The sequence below is a fragment of the Lissotriton vulgaris genome, chromosome 2_1 (genome assembly GCF_964263255.1).
Source record: "Lissotriton vulgaris chromosome 2_1, aLisVul1.2, whole genome shotgun sequence".
NCBI classification, from domain to species: domain Eukaryota; kingdom Metazoa; phylum Chordata; class Amphibia; order Caudata; family Salamandridae; genus Lissotriton; species Lissotriton vulgaris.
Window position 1 is genome coordinate 204,697,569 of NC_141687.1, and position 25,311 is coordinate 204,722,879.

The following is a 25,311-nucleotide window of genomic DNA, read 5'->3' on the forward strand; positions in this document are numbered from 1 at the left end:
AATACCAGGACGGGTTCCCTAAGCAAGCGCATAGATGCCTGCGATGTGGGCGATTTGCGCTATATAAATACATGTACATTTACATTTACAATTACCAAAACGGTACATTTCAAGGCATTAAAGGGAGTCCTGACTGCTAAAGAATTAGCCATCCATTTCAGTACACAGATAGTGAGAATTAATAAATAATTTCTGATCGAGATTCACAAATCTGGTCTCATTTTTGGAAGGCTTTTGTAGAAAGCTTAGGAATTGAGACCAGATACTCCACCAGCTACCATCCTGAGACAGATGGACAGACCTAGAGAGTAAATCAGGAATTAGAACAGTATTTAAGGCTGTTCCTTCTGGATCAGGATGGAGATTGGCCACATTAATTATTGTCAGCAGAGTTTGCACACAATAACACTAAAATGTGTCCACAGGTTTTTCCCCATTTTACCTAAACTATGGCAGACATCCAAACTCTACAGTCAGTCAAACAGAAGTCCCGGTTCCTGGAGTTAAAGATGTAGTTGCACATTTAAAACAAGGCCACCACACAGCGTCCAAAAATCTAGAGCAGGCTCAAAAGAAATATAAAAAGTATGCAGACAAAAAAAAGAAGAGCAGGTCCATCTTTGGTGTTAGACCTGACATAATTGGCGTGAGACTTCCTTCCATTTTGACGGATTGCCTCCTCTGTTCTGATATGTTTTTGCTGGATTTATGCTTTGGGCACTGTGCCACTGCTAATCAGTTTCACAGTGCAAGTGTTCCCCATGTTAAATTGATATACTAATTGGATTCCATGATTGGGTTATTTGATTTATCTGTCAGCCCCTAGTACAGTGCACCATGTGTGCCCAGGGCTTGTAAATCAAATACTGCAAGCCGGGCTGAAGACGGCTGGAATGCCAGAAACCGGTCCTCGGAAGCTTGTTTCCGGTCGAGGGAAGACATGGCCTGGCAGTTCAGGCTGGACTGTTCCCATGAGGCACAGGGTCAGACTGATTTGCATATAGCCATGTCTGAACTGGGGTGGCAGAGTGGGCTAAAGAACGGTGATGGATTAAACCCAGATCTTTTGACTGGGTGTGAGTGTTTGATTGATTCAGATTCTCCGTCCATCACCACCCCCTTTTGTACCGCTTTTGGCCGCCATAAGTGTGGCAGGGTATGCTCAGACGTGAGTCCCTTGCTCACTTTGCCACTGGATTGAAGCAAGCCGGGCTGAAGACGGCTGGAATGCCAGAAACCGGTCCTCAGAAGCTTGTTTCCGGTCCCGGTAAGACATGGCTTGGCAGTTTGGGCTGGACTGTTCCCATGAGGCACAGGGTCAGACTGATTTGCATATAGCCATGTCTGAACTGGGGTGGCAGAGTGGGCTAAAGAATGGTGCTGGATTAAACCCAGATATTTTGACTGGGTGTGAGTGTTTGATTGATTCAGATGCTACGTCCATCACCACCCCCTTTTGTACCGCTGGTGGGCTTGCAGCACTGGTTGTGCCACCCACAGAAGCAGCTTGTAAAGTGTGTCTCAGGCCTGCCATTGCAAGGCCTGTGTGCAGTCTAGCACTGCCAAGTCAACTTGGCCAAGTGCACCCACTTGCCAGTCCCTAAACCTTCCCTTTGCTTCATATTAGACACCCCCATGGTAGGCCCCAAGGGCAGGGTGCATTGTAAGTATAAGGTAGGCCATGCTCTGATGTGTGTAGCATGTTCTAATAGTGAATTACAGCCATTTTTGTTTTCACTATTGAAGGCTACCTGTTCTCATAGGCTAGAATGGGCAGTTAGATTATTACATTCTTATAATCCTAACTGACTCAGGGAACATGGTAGAAATTCGAATTTAGTATGCCTGAACTCAGAATAATAAAGTACATCAAGTTTATTTTAGTATTCTGTGTTTGCAAATACCACTTTTAGAAATCAGGTATTTGCTTGCCTAACCATTTGAGAATGCCTCTGCTGGGTTCTGTATTCCTTATCTGGGTTTGTGGGAGACATGGCTGGGGAATTCCAGGAGACAGGCTGGGGCAGCCCAGTGGTGAATAGAGAGATCTGCATCTAGATGGGAGGGAGGAGTTGCACCTGGGACCTGAATAGGGCTGGGCCTTCCCTCTACAATGCTGGCTCCACCCCCTGTGGCTTGTCTGATGTCACTGCCCTGCACTGTGAAAGGAGAGGAGGAATCATGTCAACAGAGTGCTCCAGAGATGTATCTTCCCTCCCCTGTGCTGGCTCCACCTCCTGTGGGGCGGCTGATGTGTCTGCCCTGCACAGTGAAAGGAAGAAGAAAGTCATGTAAACAAAGTGCTCAGAAACTGGTTTGGACTAGGCAGAGGCCCCTCTGCCTTCAGAGGACAAAGGATTTTGGGGTATAAATATTGGGACCCTGATCCCAAGAAATTAGATCACTTCTGGAACAAGAATCCTTTCTGCCAAGGAGAAGAACCAAGGAAACTGCAGGAGTTTGGACTGCCCCTCTGCCAGTGTGCTGTTTGCTGGGTTGGCCTACAGTGGTTGCTTCATTGCCAAGAGAAAGGAGAAGGAACTTTGTAAGAACTTTCATCTTCAGAATATTCTCCTAGGGCTTGAACTGTGCTTGCCTCCTGCTGAAGTCTCAGGGACAAAAGACTTCACCTCCAGCTCCCTCCTGAATTTCCTTGCTGGGAATTCTGACTCAAGTCACTTGCGTGCCGCTGGGAGCTGGAAGCGCGACGCATCGAGAAGAAGCGTGTCGCCTCCGCAGCTGAAATCATTGCAACGTCGGAGAAGCGAGCCTTCGCTGCATCTCACTGGAAGCGTGTGTTCATCGAAGCTGCCTGCTGTGGCATCACCGGAGAAGCGTGGCGCCATCGAGAGAGTCGCCATCGCATCACCGGGGAAGCGTGTCGCAGGGCCTGTCGCGGCTCCAAAGTACAGAGTCGTCGCAAGGCTGCCAGGGCGTCATCGCATCGCCGCATCAAGGGCGCCATCTTCTCGCATCGCAACTGGATCGTCGCATCGCATCAAAGCGCCATCTTGCGCACCGCAATGGGCCCCCAGGCCAAGAATCTACGCATCACCTCCTCACCGGTAAGGCTCACAACGAGTCCCCTACTCTGCGCAAGCATTGAGGAAGGACGCAACCGTTCCCCCAGGTCACGGAACCAACGCATCTCCCCTTTTGTGAGCCTTTTGTTCACTTTGCGTTACGCATCCAGGTACTTTATTGAGAACTTCGTTGCATTTACCAACAACTTGAACTAAGAGACTTTAATCATCTTTTCAGTAATCTTAAGCGTAATATTGTGGATTTTTTTCGTTTGTGGTCTTGTGTTAAGTCTATATAAAGAATACTTATTTTTATAAAACCTGTGTTGTGTCATTTTCACTGTATTACTGTGTATATTCACAAATGCTTAACACACTGCCTATGAGATAAGCATGTCTGCTCGTGCCAAGCTACCAAGGGGGTGAGCAGGGGTTATTAAGGAGTGTAATCCCCTTATCCTGACTTAGAAGTAAGGGACCCTATTTGGACAAAGGTGATAACCATGGCCAACTAGAGACCCCCAGATCTAACAATTGGAAGTTGGGGATAGAGTTTGATTAAGCACTAAGAACCTTAGATTGAAAGGTAATCGAAAGTTTCAGCTAAGATACACTGTTCCCTACCTGATAGAGAAAATAATAAATCCAGTAGCTTATTGGCTCAAATTACCTAACAAACTTAAGATTCACCCAACCTTTCATGTTTCCCTGTTAAAAAAGACATCACCAGACTTGAGTAGAAACTCGCCACCTAAACCCATCCAACTAGCATCTGGTCAAGAATTCAAAGTAAAAGGAATCCTAGATTCAAAAAGAGTAAAAAAGAAACTTTACTATTTAGTAGACTGGAAAGGTTATGGTCCTGAGGAGCGATCCTTGGAATTGGAATCAGATGTTCATGCCCCAAGGTTGGTGTAGAACTTTCATCAACGTTTTAACTAAACCACCACCGGAAGGACCTCCTTTGTTGGGGGGTACTGTCAGGCCTGCAGATCAACCAGACAGCAACATTTGCACAGTGCTGACTCAATGAGCCCTTAAAGAAGATAAAAGACAAAAGAAGAAGCTTACTTGGAGTGGTTGCTGGCATCGAAGAAATTTCAAGATTGCCGTAGCGTCTATCATAAGATGCGCGGTCTCGTTTTTCAAAGTCTCGAGCGCAGAGGAATCCAGGTGAAGTGTGTGGTTCATTTGAACCTCGCACTTCACTGAAGCATTTACCCACACCGGTTTCATGTCCCAGTGCTCCGTGACTAAACCCTCGCCCTTTAGCTAAAATCTTCGGTTTAGGTCTCGTTTCGGTAGCAGCCTTGTGCCCATCGTGTCTAGGACTTCCCTGACTTCTTTCTCGTATCGAGGCTTCGTATTAGAATTTAACTAAGACGATATTAAGAGGAGGAGTTTCGAGTAAACCATTATTTCCAGTTGTCAAATGTCAATAGGAAAGTCAGTTTTCAAGAGAGGAGAACAAATACGAAATCTTGAGTCGATAGGAGTCTTCAGAGAAGGACTTACCCTCTCAGATAAGTGTAGTGATAAAAAGCATAATTGAAAAATGAACCAATGACAATTTTATATATTCTTTGAATGTAATATACTCAATGTAGAAATTTAGACTAAGACTCACCTGGAAGTGCGACCTTGAATGTACCTGTAAAAATAATAGAAAAGACAACATTCAATTACGAACAGTTTCAGTGAACAGAGACACTCAGTAAAAGGATGTATAAAAAGAACACCTATAGAGTTAGAGGTAGGTGGTTGCGATAGATAATACGTTTAAATATTTAGCCAGATAGAAAGTTGAGATAGAGTATAATTAAAGTACATTGTGGTCTTTCTAGAAACCTAACTCACAAGGACACAAGAAAAGAATACAGCACTGAAGTGCAAGAGAAAAGGCAGCAAATAGAAGAGAGGCTCAGAATCAACGAATTTTGGGTATGTAAAAATTAGCAAGACTAGAGTACCTAGAAAGCAGACTAGGGTAAAATAGGTGTGTAATAACTCTCATATTCTTATAGTATTTCTAGATTCTTCTCTACTCTATCGCTACAAACAAGTTCAGCAAATATAGGGAGGAAGAATTGAAGCCAGAATTTCTGAATTGTCTCTTCTCATTTATTATTTTATCCAATTCCCCATTCCCCCTTGGGAGTTTGTTGGAGACTTGATCTACATCAGTCTCTGAGATATTCCTGAGCGGGCGTTGGGAAAAGGGCGACTTCTGTTCCTGTGCAAGTTACAGGTAAGAAAATCTGTCTCCAGCCTTGACACCAAGGCTGGAGACAGACACCAAGGCTCTTCTCCCGGAGCACACGATGTCCAGGCGCTCTTCACCAACAACCTAGCTGCACCACGACAAGCACTCTGTGCGCCCGAGTCTCACCTCTTCTCCCGGTGCACACGATAACCAGGCGCTCCTCACCAATGCCCTGGCTGTACAAAGACATGCACTCAGCACATCCAAGACTCACTTCCACTTTCAGTGCACACGATGTCCAGGCGCTCTTCACCAAGGCCCTTGCTGCACCACGACACGCACTCAGCGCGTCCGAGTTTCACTTCATCTCCCCGTGCCCAGAATGACCAAGCGCTCCTCACCAATGCCTTGGACTGCACCACGACATGCACCCAGCGAGTCTGAGACCCAGCTTACTCCTGCGTGCCCACGATCACAAGGCGCAACTTCTGAGGGTCTCAAGCTGCAAAAGAATGCGCACACCGCGTTGCTTGGGACTTCGTCGGAAACTTTTATGATCCTGTTTTTCCAAACAGGGAGCCACCTCACCTCAGGCCCTTGGGGTTACAAGACATAGCACAAAGCACAGTCTTCTTCAAGCAGGGGGACCCAGCGCCCCCAAGCACAGTCCCAACAGCCTCTTCCTTGGTTAGAACAGCTAACTGCAGATAAGCCCCAGATCACAAAGCAAGAATTGGTATTTCCACAGCAGTCTCTTCAGTTGCACCTTCTTTAGCAGAGGTTCCTCTTGACCACAGAATGGGTCCAAGTCTTTTTAGTCTCAATCCATTTCTGTTTCATTCCAATGTTCAGGGGTTTCAGCTCTCATAGTTATACCCCTTACTGTCTTTGAAGTTCGTTTGTGCTCAGGGGTCACTGACCCCTCCCTAAATCAGTTCTGCGTGTCTCCCTCCCAGTGTCGCCTCTCTCCCTTTGATACTGGGGGTTTGGATTCTTAATCACTCAGCACGAGATGGGTTAATTGGTTTATAGCATCAGCCCAGGCCTTTTCACCTCCTGGGCTTCTCCTCCCCCTACTCTCCAGATGCAGGGCAGCCTGGTGCGATCTCAACCCTTCCGTGGGTCAAGACCTCTCCCAGCTCCTCTCACCTTTCAGATCCAGACAGACAATCCACATTTTAGCAGAGTCACACAGAAAGGCTTAGATCACAAAACTTAGCCACTTTCCAAAAGAGTGGTTTCAGAACACACAGTGACAAAACCACCTTCACAGAAAGATGTGTTATGACACTGTGAGTTCATACATACTAAACTTCACCTCTCCATTACAAATTACAGGAAGCTAAGCTAACAACCACAACACCCAGCCTCCCCATTCTGTCCTATTTGCAAGATGGCCTTTCAGCAGTGAAAAACGAAATGGAGTGCTTTTTACTGTCAGGACATAACACACACCATAGTATCTAGTCTGCCTTTTACCTACACTGCACCCTGCCCTGGGATTACCCGGGACCTACCACAGGGGTGCCCAATGTGTATGTAAAAGGGAAAGTCAGGCCTCACAAATGGTTGCACTTGCCAGGACAACATGCTAACTTAGCAATCTGCGCGCAGGCCCTACACTGCAGGCCTGAGTTCCCTTCTCCGACTGCCTTTGCATTACTATCCCTGGCACACACAGTGCACATCACTAGGGACTTTACTAGTAAGGCAAAAATATCAATCATGGGCAACTAATGACCATTACATTTTACATGTGGAACACTTGTACTTTGACACTGATCAGCAATGAAAAAGTACCCAAGCATCTAAATTGGCAACTCTATGTCAGGAAAATGTTCTAGGTGAAAGCAAAATGTTTAGGGATCTTTAGCCAAAAAGGCCAAGTTCTACAGTAATAATCCAAAATACCAGGCCTAATAGTTACCTACATCAGAATGCGCAAACCACAACACAGGGTAAGTGTACCTAAAAACAACTTGTTTGCCTTTACCTTTTGCAAAGCCAATGATTACCTAATGAGCTATTAACTTGTGTTACTATGATTTTGCAAAAGTACTGCAATAACAAATATTACTAATTTTAAATACATTAAAACTTAAAAAACAGTTACATTACTTACCTGCACTACACACAATTAACATGTGCACACCATAATATGTAATCCTGCCACATTTAACAAAATCCAACTCCTGTTTTTTGCGCAATGCAAAATTTAATAGTGTATGTTAAATAAATTTAATTTAAGCATGTTTTGGGACACCTATTTTTCTTTACACCGCTTTCAGCCACCCCCACAAAATGTTTTCTCCTTCCACAATTAACCGGCAGAAGAAGCCTGGTAAAATGTGTGAACAATCCTCCAACAGGTGCAAAGTTTTTAAGGTGTAAAACTTTGAAAGAGCATATTTCGATAATATATACAATTTTTAGCCTATCCACATTCCATATGGTTAGGCTGTAATGCGAGTTAAGTTCTTATACTAATGGTATTAGTGGTACTCCAGTGCTCGATGTAAAGCAATTTGTTGCTTTCAATTGCTTTTACTGATATTGGCGATATTTGAACTATATTTGGGACTCCGCTATCAGTACTGTACTTATATTTTTTTTATATCAACTGCACTTCAGTGCTAGATCTAAAGATGTTGTAATTTAATTTGCTACTATTAATGTAATCAAATCCGGTTGCTGCTCTTTTAGATTTTGGTGATATTTGCACTATATCTTAGATTTCATGTTCAATACTGTATTTTCATAGCACTTTCACCTTTTTTGTATATATATTTATGAATTAATGGTTATATTGGACAAGAGCTGTTTAATGTAACTGTGTAGGATGTTCTTCTTTTTATATTCCATTAATGGTAAGGTTGGCAATCCACTCAATAAAAAACAATATATATATATATATATATATATATATATATATATATATATATATATATATATATATATATATATATATTACCTACTGGCGGTCGCCAGTAGGTATATATAGTTAGGATTTTTTTCCTATGGGATTTCTGAAAATTCTATGTCGAATAACTTTGGCGTTTGTGGACGGAATTGGCTGACATTTTCAGGAAAATGGCACATTTTGTTACTGAGCAGCCCCTGAAAATTTGGGGGGGTTTCGTCAAGGGGGGGCCGAGAAAAAAGGGGGGTCCCAAAACGCGTTTTTCCCATTCATTTTTCCATAGGGCGGTTGGAATCACTTTTAGCTTGAACGGCTGAATGGATTTACACGAAACTTGGCAAAATTGTAGATATGATTTGCCCGACGTGCCTTTGCTATGTCTTAATATAAGTGCTCCAGTGGATTTTGAGAAATTAACGTTTTAAAAAACAAATATATCTGTGACAGCGCTCCGGTTAGCGCCACGGTTCGCGTACCTGACGCGTAACGGAACTTCGCGAAGCGAAGCTGATTGGCTCTCCGGTGTCTGTCAACATTCTAAACAGTCCGGAACGGCCGCCATCTTGTGTCTCGGTAGGATCGAGACACAAGAGGTGGCAAAAACAAAGGGGGAAATGAGCATAAGGGGGCAGAGTACATCCTCCCTGACCCCCTAGGTTTGATGAGGGGGCTTTAAAAGGGCCCCGCGGGGCAAATAAAAATAATTTTTATTATCGTTTTTTTTGCGGGGGAGCGCTCGGTACGCGCACCGGGAAGCGGTCCGGGGAGCGTAATATAGGGAAACTAGAATGAAAGAATGTTCAAATAATGTATGTTTATTGATTGTTCTTTTTTTTATTTTTTTTTATTTAAGTACCAACATGTAGGTACCAATGCAGAGTCTAAAAAATGAAAATACACCGTTTCCTTGGTAGATATCTTGCATGTTGTTACAGAAGTTATTGTTGTATATGGAATTCATAGTATAGTCTGTGAGGAAAGCAGAAAGAATATGGAGGCAGGAGATGAAAAAGAGATGTTAAATACACATTGGAGATAAAATAGTGGGAGAAAGGAAGTAACTATGAGCAAACTTACTATGTAACACAAAAAAGTTGCACAGTATATTTAAAGTCTGACTTTACATTATAATCAATTTGGTACTTGTTTAAAAAATACATATAAAAATGAATAATGTCCCAAACAATTTTTGAATTATTAAATATAAATTTATTTCTGAGATTCTTTTTCAAAATTTAAAAGAACTTCTAATATTTGATTGTCAGAAATGTTCTCATTTTCAATCAGGAAATCTACTGATTGTACACATTGAAGTAGTTCATAGTCCCGTGATTCATCCATGTGTTCAATAACTTTATCATTGTTGCTTTCCAGAACAATTTCGATTGAATTTTTTTGCTCTCCTTCCATTTTTGTGCTGTAATTTGAATTAAAAAAAATATGTCAGTAGAGATAGGGCACTGTTGGGATTAAGTTCAGACAGGTACTTTGTTTTTTTTTAACAGTGATTTTATGTGATAAAGCCTAAGTAAATTCATAATTATACAAGACAAACCTAACTCCATCCATAACAATAACAGAGAAGTCTATCTTATTCTATAACTATTACAGAGGGATAGTATATAACTATCAGAAAATATTTTCCAAATTAACTTAAAGTGCACAACATACTTCAGTTTTTAAAATAACATCTTACCTTTCAAAAAGAAGTTTAAGTTGTCAGTTGAAATGCACTTGAAATGTACTTCAGGAAGTAGTAGTCAAAATAGCTGTGTTTCTCTCTCTTTCTTTATATATATTCAGGTACATAACCAATCAAATGTCATGAAATAATAGAAGATAATGAAAGTAGCATTTTAATTGGTTGTCAATTCTAACACTTCATAAGTGTTTTTGTTAGGTAATTTACCTCAGGATATTTAGTCAGGCCTACAGCATAATTTTCTCAATGGAATTCCATCAAATTTGGGTAAATGGTAGGGACTGCTATGTAGTAGGGCCTATTCTATATTTGATGAAAGTGTCTCTAGTGGTTTTTCTGTAAATTACTTTCCCACCTTTTTTTAGCGAGCGCTCACCGGTGCACGCCCCAGTACGCGAACCGGCAGCGTTACGGGAGTCCTCCATTTTGTGTATCGGTAGAATTGAGACACAAGATGGAGGACGAACAATGTTCGGAATGGGTAGAAGGGGGCACGGTAGACACTTTGTGACCCTCTAGGTTTTCTGAGGGGGGCTTAGGACTCTCATATAGGCAAAAAAAAAAAAAAATTGCGTGGGAAGCGCCCGAAACGCGCACCGGTAAGCGAACCGGGGAGCGTACTTTGGTGAAAAAAATTTTAAAAAGTTAGAAAAAGAGGTTAGGGTTTGGCAGATGCATAAAAAATTATATTACAAACATATAAAATATATTTTTCATTTAAAAGAATAATACATTTAACAGTTTTTGATATTTGCTATAAAAAAAACATTGAAATTCACTGAAAAAACCATAGGTTATAGACCATATATAGTTAGGAATTAGCATTTACAAAACCTTGAAAATTCACTGAAAAAACCATAGGTTATAGACCATATATAGTTAGGGATTAGCATTTACAAAACCTTATTTTACTCACACAAAACCATTGAAATTCGCATATATAGTTAGTTGCACTAACTATATATCGCGCACCCGCAATCCACTGCTGATGATGTCACATATTACATCATTCATGACATGGTCAGTGACATCACTGATGACATCACTGATGACATCTCAAATGACATCACTGATGACATCTCAAATGACATCACTGATGACATCACTGATGACATCTCAAATGACATCACTGATGACATCTCATTTGACATTACTCATCACATCACTGATGATATCATTTATGTGATAATACAATGAACCTCTTCAGACTCTAATATAACCTTAGATACAAACAGTGTAAAAAGACACTCACAGACTGTCACTCATCCATGGAGTTACTCACACACCTAGTCAGTCATGCAAAAAATCAATCACACCTCCATTTCCTCAACTATACAGTTATACACACCTTACTTATTCAAACATATACTAACACATATTTACTCTCTTATACAATCCCTGATACAAGTTTACAATGATCCATACAACCACTCACACATTCACTGGCTCTTATGCACAGTTATTTTTATATGTCAACTCTCACATGTACTGTGTTTTACATATGTACTTACTTTGACATGTAGCACTGAGATATCCATTCACTCACCAATACACTCATGCACACAGTCAACCGCCCATACAGCTGATTCAACATGCACCTTTGAACCCATACATCTAGTGAATCAACTGCTCACACATCTATGCACAGAGTTACACACCTCCCAGCCACCCACACACACTCACTCTCCCATACAAATACTTGGCCAAACAATCAATAACCCATATAGTTACTCATATAGCTACTGATCAACACATGCAGCAGTTTACAGAACAACAGATATAATGATGCACAAATTAAGACCGTTTAGTCACTAACCCATGCACTCAGTGAGACATATTTAATCACTCTCTCATACAGTCAGTCAGGCACCTACTAAATCCTTCATCCAGACACTCATTCTTCAATATGTAAGACATATTTTAATTTTACAGAAACATACAGTCACTGGGTGATGTCATCAGTGATGTCACTGACCATGTCATGAATGATGTAATATGTGACATCATCAGCAGTGGATTGCGGGTGCGCGATATATAGTTAGTGCAACTAACTATATATGCGAATTTCAATGGTTTTGTGAGTAAAATAAGGCTTTGTAAATGCTAATCCCTAACTATATATGGTCTATAACCTATGGTTTTTTCAGTGAATATATATATATATATATATATATATATATATATATATGCAGGCAAAGCACGAAGACTGAAATCTGGAGCCCCAGACCCAGAAAACGACACGAGTCCCAAAGTAAAGGCAAGTTCTTTTAATTTTCTTTAAGGCAGAGGCAGCATACGAGACTGACGCGTTTCGGGCAGTTGCCCTTGTTCACAGTCACAGATTACCCTACATGCCTGGTTTTTTAAATTGCTAGTGCACACCATGTGATAGTAAAAAACATAGAAGAGTTACTATTACGGTTTTTTGTTATACATCTTCTCGAGTAAGGCTGCAATGTTGTTTTAAATGCCCAAAAGTCAAATTAGTAATTCATTTACACAATGGATACTGTAACACAGGATGATATCTGCATAAATGCATGTTTATGGTCTGAAACAGTCTCTCATATAAAGTGCAAAGTGCAAAGTGCTGAATTGTGCAAATTATAGATCTTTACATCCTGTGCAAAATAGGCATTTTTAGTTATAAAAGTATAAATACTTAAAAACTTTCCATACAAAATTAATTGTTATGTCATAAAAATGTTATATCCTATATACACGTTAAAAAAGACAAGATCTGTAAACCTATATACTCTGTGCAAAATCGCAATATAAATACAAGGACCTTAAAGACCAAAAAATACTGTTATCAATCCTGCAGGGACATCTTAAAATGATGGCAACCCTGTTTATCCTAAATGAATTGTAAGGGACATCAAGAAGTGATGGCAGCCCTGTTACTCTCCTAGATTAACACCCCGTCTGGTAGATCTCTATGTCAAAATATTCTAAATGTGCTGATAACACCATAGTGCTATGTGTTAAACTCAAGATGGAACTTAAACTAATCCATTTAAATTTGAGTGAACCCCAGTGCAAGAGATAAATAAAAAAGGGAAGGGAAAAAAAGATAGACTGGAATCGACAACGAGGGAAGGAGTAAGGGCCACAGGGAAGGGAGGAGGGAGAAGGACAGGTAACTATACCAGCATAACCATAAAGCAAGAGACTACACCAGGTTCATCAATAAGTATGAAGTTTGACAAATGCAGAAATTTACAAATCAATTACAGAAAGTGATAGAGATCCTCCGTGGTGTTAAGTCCATTGGGCACCTTGGTATCTAGCTCTAATATCATTTTAGATTCCATCTGCCGCAGAAGTTTGTCTCTGTCTCCCCCTCTTCTTGGTTGTGCAACTGATGTTAATACAAAATAATTCAGGCATTCCAAGTTGTTATTGTGTACTTGTCTGAAATGCCTGGCGACAGGATAAGCATTGTCGTTATTTACAATTGCACGTAGGTGTTGTAATATCCTGCCATGTACTGCTGGTCGGGTGCTTCCAATATATCTCAGTCCGCAAGTACATGTCAGGACATATACCGCATATTCAGTCCTACAGTTGTAATTCCCCTTGATTAGTAGGGGAGTTGGACTGAATGGGGTAGAATATGAGCATGTGTTAATCCCGAACTTACATGCCCGACAGCTATTACACTTAAAAAACCCATTTCTGGGTGGTGATCGGGTGGGTTGTGTAGTAAGTTCTGGGAAAGGGTTGGAGACATGATTACGTAAGGAGGGTCCCCTCCTAAACGTAATAATTGGATTAGCTGGAAGATCTCCGGCTAGAACTCCATCTGTCTGCAGAATTGGCCAATTTCTTGTGAGGATAGATCTTATTTTTCTGTCCTGATAACTGAAAGCTGTAAGGAACCTAATCTCAGAGTTTTCAAAGTGTTCCTTTTTATTCAGAATCTTTTTATTTTGGGACAGAAGGGATTCCCTGGTAACTTGTTGGATTTTTGTTACTGCTGTTTTCAGGGTTTTATCTTGGTATCCCCTGGCCTTAAATCTGCTGATTGATTCTTTTATACATTTGTCCCTTTCTTCTGCCACACTACAGATTCTCTTAATCCTAAGTAGCTCACCATATGGAATGTTATCTATGGTGTGTTTCGGATGGGCACTACTGGCGTGCAATGTGGAATTACCCGCTGTTTCTTTACGGTACAGGGTGGTTGCCAACCGGTTGTTTTTGGGATAAACTTTTACATCCAAAAAATTAACTGCTGTTCTACTGATATGGTGCGTGAATTTCAGATTGTATTCATTAGTATTTAACATAGTTATGAAATCCAACGCACTGGCTTCATCACCCCTCCAGATTAAAAACACATCGTCAATAAATCTGACCCATTTTTCCACACATTTAGAAAAGATGGCTTGATGTTCCCCCATGAGGACCTGCTTCTCCCAATAGCCTACGTGCAGGCACGCGTAGCTAGGGGAGAAGCAGGCCCCCATGGCCACCCCCCTCCGTTGCAAATACACATCCCTCCCGAACATAAAAAAGTTGTGATAGAGACTCCACTTAGTCAGGTCCACCAACATTTTGTTGTGGTTGTAGCAGTTAGCTGGTCTGGTACTTAAAAAATATTCCAGGGCTTTTAGACCAGTGGAGTGCTCAATGCTCGTATATAGAGCTTCTATGTCCAATGTTATTAGTAGGGAGTTTTCTGTCCATATGGTGTCTTTAATCTGTTGTAGGAAATGTCCCGTATCTTTGATATATGTGGGCAGACTGGATACCAAAGGTTGTAGAAAATAATCTACATATTGAGCGAGATGTTCACCAATGCTGTCTATAGCCGAGATAATTGGCCGTCCTGGAACTGGGAATATCCCCTTGTGCACCTTGGGGATTAAATAAAATCTGGGCATAATAGGTAGCTCGGTGTGTAAAAATTTGAATTCTTGCATAGAGATTAGGCCCTCCCTTCTATATTTGAAGAGCATTTTGCGTAACTTCTCTCTAGCCAGATCATAATCTTTCAAAGTAGTCTTCATGTAACAAGTCAGATCTGATAATTGTCTGTTGGCTTCTGTTATATACTGTTCTTGTGGCCATATAACAACATTTCCTCCTTTGTCTGAGCCACAGACAATATTATGGTGATCCTGTTTTAACTTATTCATGAGTTGCCAATATTGGTTTTCATGCTCTCGCTTTGCTCTTCTTCGATGTTTTACCTGATGGTAAAGTTTTTTCAAATCTGCTGTTACCACATCATGGAATGCATCTATTGCATCTTTGGGCATGGTGGGTGTAAATGTCGATGCTGGTTTGAATGGACTGGAGCCCGCTCCGATTTGGGAGATGTTAGCTTCCCTGAGTTCCTCTTGCGTGGATGTGCTGGTATTTAGTTCATTGTTATCATCACTCAGTTGATGTAGTGTAAGCATACCTCTGATATCACGGGCTTGTAATACAGGTATTGTAGGATTTAAGTCCACTGTTTCAGTGATATTCGGGCCCTCCTTAATATTGAAGAATTTGCGGAGCTTCAATTTGCGGATGAAACGAAACACGTCCACTCTGGTGGCTGTGTAATTGAAGTCTGTTACTGGACAAAAAGTGAGGCCTAGACTTAACAATTGGTTTTCAGCAGCGGTGAGGGTAGTCGAGGACAGGTTTATGACGGTCTTGTCATTTAATTTCTGTTCTTGCGCCATTGCTTTTTCTTGTTGTTGTTGTTGTTGACGCTTGTGTTTTTTGCGGCGCTCTTTGCGACGGCGGTTAATTCTGGCCCTTTTTTCTATATATATATATATATATATCAAATCGTTTGCAGGTTACCCATTTGTACAAAGGCCACAGGAAGACTGTTCTGTTACACTTCAATTTTAATGGCAGCAGGCACGCGTAAGACCTCACAGCAGTCCCCTTCGATAAAATTCTTAGCCTTTAGCCTGACGCGTTTCAGGAATCCACTTTCCTTTCTTCAGAGGAATGGTTTCTGGCTTTGATGAACTCATTTTCTTGCACACGTGATATTTAAAACCAACACCTGTCCTAGTGGGCGTGGCCGAAAAGATGGCCTTCTGGGTGTTGTAGTACACTTCTGCATTTCACCCTTGTGGGTGTGTTCATCATGTCCAAATTAAAACATTGTTCTTTCCGCAGTGGGTAGAAGCGGGATAGGTGTAGTCTCACACTCCGCTTTATTGCTGTCATTATGTGAAGGCGAGCATCCTCCCGCGTAAGGTGCCAGCCGCTTCCTTCTCCGTGATCAAACCCCTTTCGGAGTTGATATATAATACATATATATATATATATATATGTATATATATATATATATATATATATTTTTTTTTGCAGGTCAAATGTATAAACAAATCAGGGGGGCTTCCATGGGCTCGTGCTTCTCCCCCTGCTATGCGAATTTATTCTTGGGCTGGTGGGAGAGGCACGAGGCATGGGAGGAAAACCATGAGGCTTGGAGTGACAATTTGTTATTATGGACTAGGTACATAGACTACCTTTTTATAGTGTGGCGTGGCGATCAAACCTCGGCTGAGGCATACATCGCAGCTCTTTATAACAACCATTGGAACTTAAGATTTACCAGTACAATAAGTAGTACGAGTGTTTGTTATTTAGACTTGGAGGTTTTTGTAGAAGACAGGACCCTCCAAACACGCCTCTATAGAAAGCCCACAGCGGGCAATGTCATACTGCACACGGCTAGCTACCATCCCAAGAGCCTTATTAAAAATGTTCCATATGGAGAACTTTTACGATTAAAAAGGAACTGCTCTGTGAACAAAGATTTTGTAAGAGCAAAAACACAAGTAGGTGAAAGGTTTAAAAACAGGGGATATTCGACCAACCTGTTTAATCAAGCTGCAAAAAAGGCGTCTACTATCAATAGGAGGGATCTCCTGATAGTCAAAGATAAATCGAAAGAAGATGACCAAGTCAGAATGATTACAACTTTTAATAACAAATCGGGTAATCTGGTCCAGAGCTTCCAAAGAAACTGGGACATCTTAACTACTGATGGTGTCTTAAAAAAGCATCTGACAGATAGGCCTTTAATAACTTATCGCCGCTGTCGGTCGCTATCAGATCACCTGGTCCGTAGCCACTTTTCATTCAAGCCCCAACCTGCATCTTTAACTAACACAAAAGGGTTCTTTCCTTGTTTAAGATGCAAGGCCTGCAAAAACAGCAAAAAAGTCTCAGAGTTCCCAGGCAGATCAGGGGAAGACAGACCAAATAGAAAAATAAAACATCTCTTCAACTGTAACTCAGAGTACACGATTAATTGTCTAGAGTGTCCATGCAAGAAAAGATACATTGGTAGCACCATCAATGCCACAAAGCTGAGGATCTTAGAACACATGAGAGCGATCACAAATAAGGATAAAAATTATCCGGTCGCTCGTCATTTCTCTGAATACCATCAAAGTAATAGAGATCTCCTCAGCTTTTATTGCATGGACCAAGTAATTAGAACAGAATGAGGAGGAGACGGAGAAAAGGCACTCCGAATCCTAGAGTCAAAATACATCATTGACCTTAAGACAATGACACCTTGGGGTTTAAATAACGATGAGGAGATGTGGGTGCATCTATAAAGAAACACATGGGATCATGTGAACTTTAGTTCTGTCTTTGCTGCAGATATATTAAATATCTTTTAAGAAACTTAAACAAACAATGAACGTTTCCTAACCCCTGAGTCCGAAGCTAGGCATCAGTTTTTTTAGCATTTCTAGTAAAAATGAATTTCTGCCCATACAGGGCTACACAACAAAGAAAAATAAAATGAAATAAGTCAGGAATATAACAGTTGACATTATTGTGATATTTGGGGATTCACCCCTGGATGCAACACCATAATAACAAATAGATCAGAAAAAATGATCAATTAGTCATTGTTAAAATTGAAAACTGACTTGTATATATAAAAAAGGTTAGTATGTACACAAATAACGAATGTTTGTTGTTCTCAATGAGTTTTTAATTATGCACTTTAAGCACTTTATTTAGAATTGCCATTATAAGTCACTGTAAATGAATGTGTAAATGCACACTCTAAGATGGCCGCCGCCTTTTTAATGTATGAACCTTCTTTTATGTCGATGAATTAATACAGGCCAGGTGGGCTTTAAAATGGCAACTAGTCACTAACACGAACTGACACTGACGAAGCTTCTATGGCATCTGTCTGGGGTGAGGGGGGTTGCAAATAAAAATACTCTAAATATCGGATTACCTGCGTGCTTGCTGTTTCTTCTGACGACACAAAGTTGGATTGTGTGGCAATATATATATATATATATGAAAAAGCAAATGCGCAAGCGCTTTGGAGAAGGCTCACCGCAGCCTCCAACCATCCGGCTTTCATGTGGCTCCCAAGCAAAAACTGCAGGCTCTCTCTTTAGTTGCTTGAATGTCCGACGCGTTTCGGGGCCAAAACCCGCCCCTTATTCATGGACTGCAAAAAGAACACCATACTCGGTTTGCGCTTCCTGAATGCATTTTATTCAAGAAGAGGGCGTCGTCCGCCCTGAGTGGGTGGAGTTTCGGCACCAGGACTCCTGGAGCTTGTAGTTCCTGGAGTTTTGTAGCGGCCTGCCTTGGTCGCGGAGAGGAGCTCCGCCTCAATACAGGAACAATCATCCACGTATTGGAAGCCTGAGACGATGCAAACGATCATCGTCATTCAGCACAGTCTCCAGATGAAAAATGAAGCAAAGACTGAAGCCTTCCCTCGCGTCCTACTAACAGGACTCTAATGACATTACTACATGCAAAGAAACACCAATCTACTCAAGATTTCATAACCCACTCGATTTGCAGGACTACAAAACTCCAGGAACTACAAGCTCCAGGAGTCCTGGTGCCGAAACTCCACCCACTCAGGGCGGACGACGCCCTCTTCTTGAATAAAATGCATTCAGGAAGCGCAAACCGAGTATGGTGTTCTTTTTGCAGTCCATGAATAAGGGGCGGGTTTTGGCCCCGAAACGCGTCGGACATTCAAGCAACTAAAGAGAGAGCCTGCAGTTTTTGCTTGGGAGCCACATGAAAGCCGGATGGTTGGAGGCTGCGGTGAGCCTTCTCCAAAGCGCTTGCGCATTTGCTTTTTCATTTTCCAGCGGCCTGCCCTGGTCGCGGAGAGGAGCTCCGCCTCAATACAGGAACAATCATCCACGTATTGGAAGCCTGAGACGATGCAAACGATCATCGTCATTCAGCACAGTCTCCAGATGAAAAATGAAGCAAAGACTGAAGCCTTCCCTCGCGTCCTACTAACAGGACTCTAATGACATTACTACATGCAAAGAAACACCAATCTACTCAAGATTTCATAACCCACTCGATTTGCAGGACTACAAAACTCCAGGAACTACAAGCTCCAGGAGTCCTGGTGCCGAAACTCCACCCACTCAGGGCGGACGACGCCCTCTTCTTGAATAAAATGCATTCAGGAAGCGCAAACCGAGTATGGTGTTCTTTTTGCAGTCCATGAATAAGGGGCGGGTTTTGGCCCCGAAACGCGTCGGACATTCAAGCAACTAAAGAGAGAGCCTGCAGTTTTTGCTTGGGAGCCACATGAAAGCCGGATGGTTGGAGGCTGCGGTGAGCCTTCTCCAAAGCGCTTGCGCATTTGCTTTTTCATTTTCCAGCGGCCTGCCTTGGTCGCGGAGAGGAGCTCCGCCTCAATACAGGAACAATCATCCACGTATTGGAAGCCTGAGACGATGCAAACGATCATCGTCATTCAGCACAGTCTCCAGATGAAAAATGAAGCAAAGACTGAAGCCTTCCCTCGCGTCCTACTAACACGACTCTAATGACATTACTACATGCAAAGAAACACCAATCTACTCAAGATTTCATAACCCACTCGATTTGCAGGACTACAAAACTCCAGGAACTACAAGCTCCAGGAGTCCTGGTGCCGAAACTCCACCCACTCAGGGCGGACGACGCCCTCTTCTTGAATAAAATGCATTCAGGAAGCGCAAACCGAGTATGGTGTTCTTTTTGCAGTCAATGAATAAGGGGCGGGTTTTGGCCCCGAAACGCGTCGGACATTCAAGCAACTAAAGAGAGAGCCTGCAGTTTTTGCTTGGGAGCCACATGAAAGCCGGATGGTTGGAGGCTGCGGTGAGCCTTCTCCAAAGCGCTTGCGCATTTGCTTTTTCATTTTCCAGCGGCCTGCCTTGGTCGCGGAGAGGAGCTGCGCCTCAATACAGGAACAATCATCCACGTATTGGAAGCCTGAGACGATGCAAACGATCATCGTCATTCAGCACAGTCTCCAGATGAAAAATGAAGCAAAGACTGAAGCCTTCCCTCGCGTCCTACTAACAGGACTCTAATGACATTACTACATGCAAAGAAACACCAATCTACTCAAGATTTCATAACCCACTCGATTTGCAGGACTACAAAACTCCAGGAACTACAATCTCCAGGAGTCCTGGTGCCGAAACTCCACCCACTCAGGGCGGACGACGCTCTCTTCTTGAATAAAATGCATTCAGGAAGCGCAAACCGAGTATGGTGTTCTTTTTGCAGTCCATGAATAAGGGGCGGGTTTTGGCCCCGAAACGCGTCGGACATTCAAGCAACTAAAGAGAGAGCCTGCAGTTTTTGCTTGGGAGCCACATGAAAGCCGGATGGTTGGAGGCTGCGGTGAGCCTTCTCCAAAGCGCTTGCGCATTTGCTTTTTCATTTTCCAGCGGCCTGCCTTGGTCGCGGAGAGGAGCTGCGCCTCAATACAGGAACGATCATCCACGTATTGGAAGCCTGAGACGATGCAAACGATCATCGTCATTCAGCACAGTCTCCAGATGAAAAATGAAGCAAAGACTGAAGCCTTCCCTCGCGTCCTACTAACAGGACTCTAATGACATTACTACATGCAAAGAAACACCAATCTACTCAAGATTTCATAACCCACTCGATTTGCAGGACTACAAAACTCCAGGAACTACAAGCTCCAGGAGTCCTGGTGCCGAAACTCCACCCACTCAGGGCGGACGACGCCCTCTTCTTGAATAAAATGCATTCAGGAAGCGCAAACCGAGTATGGTGTTCTTTTTGCAGTCCATGAATAAGGGGCGGGTTTTGGCCCCGAAACGCGTCGGACATTCAAGCAACTAAAGAGAGAGCCTGCAGTTTTTGCTTGGGAGCCACATGAAAGCCGGATGGTTGGAGGCTGCGGTGAGCCTTCTCCAAAGCGCTTGCGCATTTGCTTTTTCATTTTCCAGCGGCCTGCCTTGGTCGCGGAGAGGAGCTCCGCCTCAATACAGGAACAATCATCCACGTATTGGAAGCCTGAGACGATGCAAACGATCATCGTCATTCAGCACAGTCTCCAGATGAAAAATGAAGCAAAGACTGAAGCCTTCCCTCGCGTCCTACTAACAGGACTCTAATGACATTACTACATGCAAAGAAACACCAATCTACTCAAGATTTCATAACCCACTCGATTTGCAGGACTACAAAACTCCAGGAACTACAAGCTCCAGGAGTCCTGGTGCCGAAACTCCACCCACTCAGGGCGGACGACGCCCTCTTCTTGAATAAAATGCATTCAGGAAGCGCAAACCGAGTATGGTGTTCTTTTTGCAGTCCATGAATAAGGGGCGGGTTTTGGTCCCGAAACGCGTCGGACATTCAAGCAACTAAAGAGAGAGCCTGCAGTTTTTGCTTGGGAGCCACATGAAAGCCGGATGGTTGGAGGCTGCGGTGAGCCTTCTCCAAAGCGCTTGCGCATTTGCTTTTTCATTTTCCAGCGGCCTGCCTTGGTCGCGGAGAGGAGCTCCACCTCAATACAGGAACAATCATCCACGTATTGGAAGCCTGAGACGATGCAAACGATCATCGTCATTCAGCACAGTCTCCAGATGAAAAATGAAGCAAAGACTGAAGCCTTCCCTCGCGTCCTACTAACAGGACTCTAATGACATTACTACATGCAAAGAAACACCAATCTACTCAAGATTTCATAACCCACTCGATTTGCAGGACTACAAAACTCCAGGAACTACAAGCTCCAGGAGTCCTGGTGCCGAAACTCCACCCACTCAGGGCGGACGACGCCCTCTTCTTGAATAAAATGCATTCAGGAAGCGCAAACCGAGTATGGTGTTCTTTTTGCAGTCCATGAATAAGGGGCGGGTTTTGGCCCCGAAACGCGTCGGACATTCAAGCAACTAAAGAGAGAGCCTGCAGTTTTTGCTGGGGAGCCACATGAAAGCCGGATGGTTGGAGGCTGCGGTGAGCCTTCTCCAAAGCGCTTGCGCATTTGCTTTTTCATTTTCCAGCGGCCTGCCTTGGTCGCGGAGAGGAGCTCCGCCTCAATACAGGAACAATCATCCACGTATTGGAAGCCTGAGACGATGCAAACGATCATCGTCATTCAGCACAGTCTCCAGATGAAAAATGAAGCAAAGACTGAAGCCTTCCCTCGCGTCCTACTAACAGGACTCTAATGACATTACTACATGCAAAGAAACACCAATCTACTCAAGATTTCATAACCCACTCGATTTGCAGGACTACAAAACTCCAGGAACTACAAGCTCCAGGAGTCCTGGTGCCGAAACTCCACCCACTCAGGGCGGACGACGCCCTCTTCTTGAATAAAATGCATTCAGGAAGCGCAAACCGAGTATGGTGTTCTTTTTGCAGTCCACGAATAAGGGGCGGGTTTTGGCCCCGAAACGCGTCGGACATTCAAGCAACTAAAGAGAGAGCCTGCAGTTTTTGCTGGGGAGCCACATGAAAGCCGGATGGTTGGAGGCTGCGGTGAGCCTTCTCCAAAGCGCTTGCGCATTTGCTTTTTCATTTTCCAGCGGCCTGCCTTGGTCGCGGAGAGGAGCTCCGCCTCAATACAGGAACAATCATCCACGTATTGGAAGCCTGAGACGATGCAAACGATCATCGTCATTCAGCACAGTCTCCAGATGAAAAATGAAGCAAAGACTGAAGCCTTCCCTCGCGTCCTACTAACAGGACTCTAATGACATTACTACATGCAAAGAAACACCAATCTACTCAAGATTTCATAACCCACTCGATTTGCAGGACTACAAAACTCCAGGAACTACAAGCTCCAGGAGTCCTGGTGCCGAAACTCCACCCACTCAGGGCGGACGACGCCCTCTTCTTGAATAAAATGCATTCAGGAAGCGCAAACCGAGTATGGTGTTCTTTTTGCAGTCCATGAATAAGGGGCGGGTTTTGGCCCCGAAACGCGTCGGACATTCAAGCAACTAAAGAGAGAGCCTGCAGTTTTTGCTTGGGAGCCACATGAAAGCCGGATGGTTGGAGGCTGCGGTGAGCCTTCTCCAAAGCGCTTGCGCATTTGCTTTTTCATTTTCCAGCGGCCTGCCTTGGTCGCGGAGAGGAGCTGCGCCTCAATACAGGAACAATCATCCACGTATTGGAAGCCTGAGACGATGCAAACGATCATCGTCATTCAGCACAGTCTCCAGATGAAAAATGAAGCAAAGACTGAAGCCTTCCCTCGCGTCCTACTAACAGGACTCTAATGACATTACTACATGCAAAGAAACACCAATCTACTCAAGATTTCATAACCCACTCGATTTGCAGGACTACAAAACTCCAGGAACTACAAGCTCCAGGAGTCCTGGTGCCGAAACTCCACCCACTCAGGGCGGACGACGCCCTCTTCTTGAATAAAATGCATTCAGGAAGCGCAAACCGAGTATGGTGTTCTTTTTGCAGTCCATGAATAAGGGGCGGGTTTTGGCCCCGAAACGCGTCGGACATTCAAGCAACTAAAGAGAGAGCCTGCAGTTTTTGCTTGGGAGCCACATGAAAGCCGGATGGTTGGAGGCTGCGGTGAGCCTTCTCCAAAGCGCTTGCGCATTTGCTTTTTCATTTTCCAGCGGCCTGCCTTGGTCGCGGAGAGGAGCTCCGCCTCAATACAGGAACAATCATCCACGTATTGGAAGCCTGAGACGATGCAAACGATCATCGTCATTCAGCACAGTCTCCAGATGAAAAATGAAGCAAAGACTGAAGCCTTCCCTCGCGTCCTACTAACAGGACTCTAATGACATTACTACATGCAAAGAAACACCAATCTACTCAAGATTTCATAACCCACTCGATTTGCAGGACTACAAAACTCCAGGAACTACAAGCTCCAGGAGTCCTGGTGCCGAAACTCCACCCACTCAGGGCGGACGACGCCCTCTTCTTGAATAAAATGCATTCAGGAAGCGCAAACCGAGTATGGTGTTCTTTTTGCAGTCCATGAATAAGGGGCGGGTTTTGGCCCCGAAACGCGTCGGACATTCAAGCAACTAAAGAGAGAGCCTGCAGTTTTTGCTTGGGAGCCACATGAAAGCCGGATGGTTGGAGGCTGCGGTGAGTCTTCTCCAAAGCGCTTGCGCATTTGCTTTTTCATTTTCCAGCGGCCTGCCTTGGTCGCGGAGAGGAGCTCCGCCTCAATACAGGAACAATCATCCACGTATTGGAAGCCTGAGACGATGCAAACGATCATCGTCATTCAGCACAGTCTCCAGATGAAAAATGAAGCAAAGACTGAAGCCTTCCCTCGCGTCCTACTAACAGGACTCTAATGACATTACTACATGCAAAGAAACACCAATCTACTCAAGATTTCATAACCCACTCGATTTGCAGGACTACAAAACTCCAGGAACTACAAGCTCCAGGAGTCCTGGTGCCGAAACTCCACCCACTCAGGGCGGACGACGCCCTCTTCTTGAATAAAATGCATTCAGGAAGCGCAAACCGAGTATGGTGTTCTTTTTGCAGTCCATGAATAAGGGGCGGGTTTTGGCCCCGAAACGCGTCGGACATTCAAGCAACTAAAGAGAGAGCCTGCAGTTTTTGCTGGGGAGCCACATGAAAGCCGGATGGTTGGAGGCTGCGGTGAGCCTTCTCCAAAGCGCTTGCGCATTTGCTTTTTCATTTTCCAGCGGCCTGCCTTGGTCGCGGAGAGGAGCTCCGCCTCAATACAGGAACAATCATCCACGTATTGGAAGCCTGAGACGATGCAAACGATCATCGTCATTCAGCACAGTCTCCAGATGAAAAATGAAGCAAAGACTGAAGCCTTCCCTCGCGTCCTACTAACAGGACTCTAATGACATTACTACATGCAAAGAAACACCAATCTACTCAAGATTTCATAACCCACTCGATTTGCAGGACTACAAAACTCCAGGAACTACAAGCTCCAGGAGTCCTGGTGCCGAAACTCCACCCACTCAGGGCGGACGACGCCCTCTTCTTGAATAAAATGCATTCAGGAAGCGCAAACCGAGTATGGTGTTCTTTTTGCAGTCCATGAATAAGGGGCGGGTTTTGGCCCCGAAACGCGTCGGACATTCAAGCAACTAAAGAGAGAGCCTGCAGTTTTTGCTTGGGAGCCACATGAAAGCCGGATGGTTGGAGGCTGCGGTGAGCCTTCTCCAAAGCGCTT

General features: G+C 43.6%; 1 protein-coding gene across 9 annotated transcripts in view; it reads right to left on the reverse strand.

The window, feature by feature from the left end:
* The window catches only part of LOC147729834 (complement factor B-like), an 877,333-nt gene that overhangs the window by 276,432 nt on the left and 575,590 nt on the right, over positions 1 to 25,311 (reverse strand). For 8 of the 9 annotated variants that reach the window (XM_086954737.1, XM_086954730.1, XM_086954734.1 and 5 more), the window contains one exon: positions 4,651 to 4,674. The exons of the other annotated variant lie outside the window; for it this stretch is intronic. In XM_086954737.1, coding sequence (XP_086810863.1) covers positions 4,651 to 4,674 — 24 coding nt within the window. The remainder of the gene's footprint in view (positions 1 to 4,650; positions 4,675 to 25,311) is intronic. 9 annotated transcript variants of the gene reach the window in all.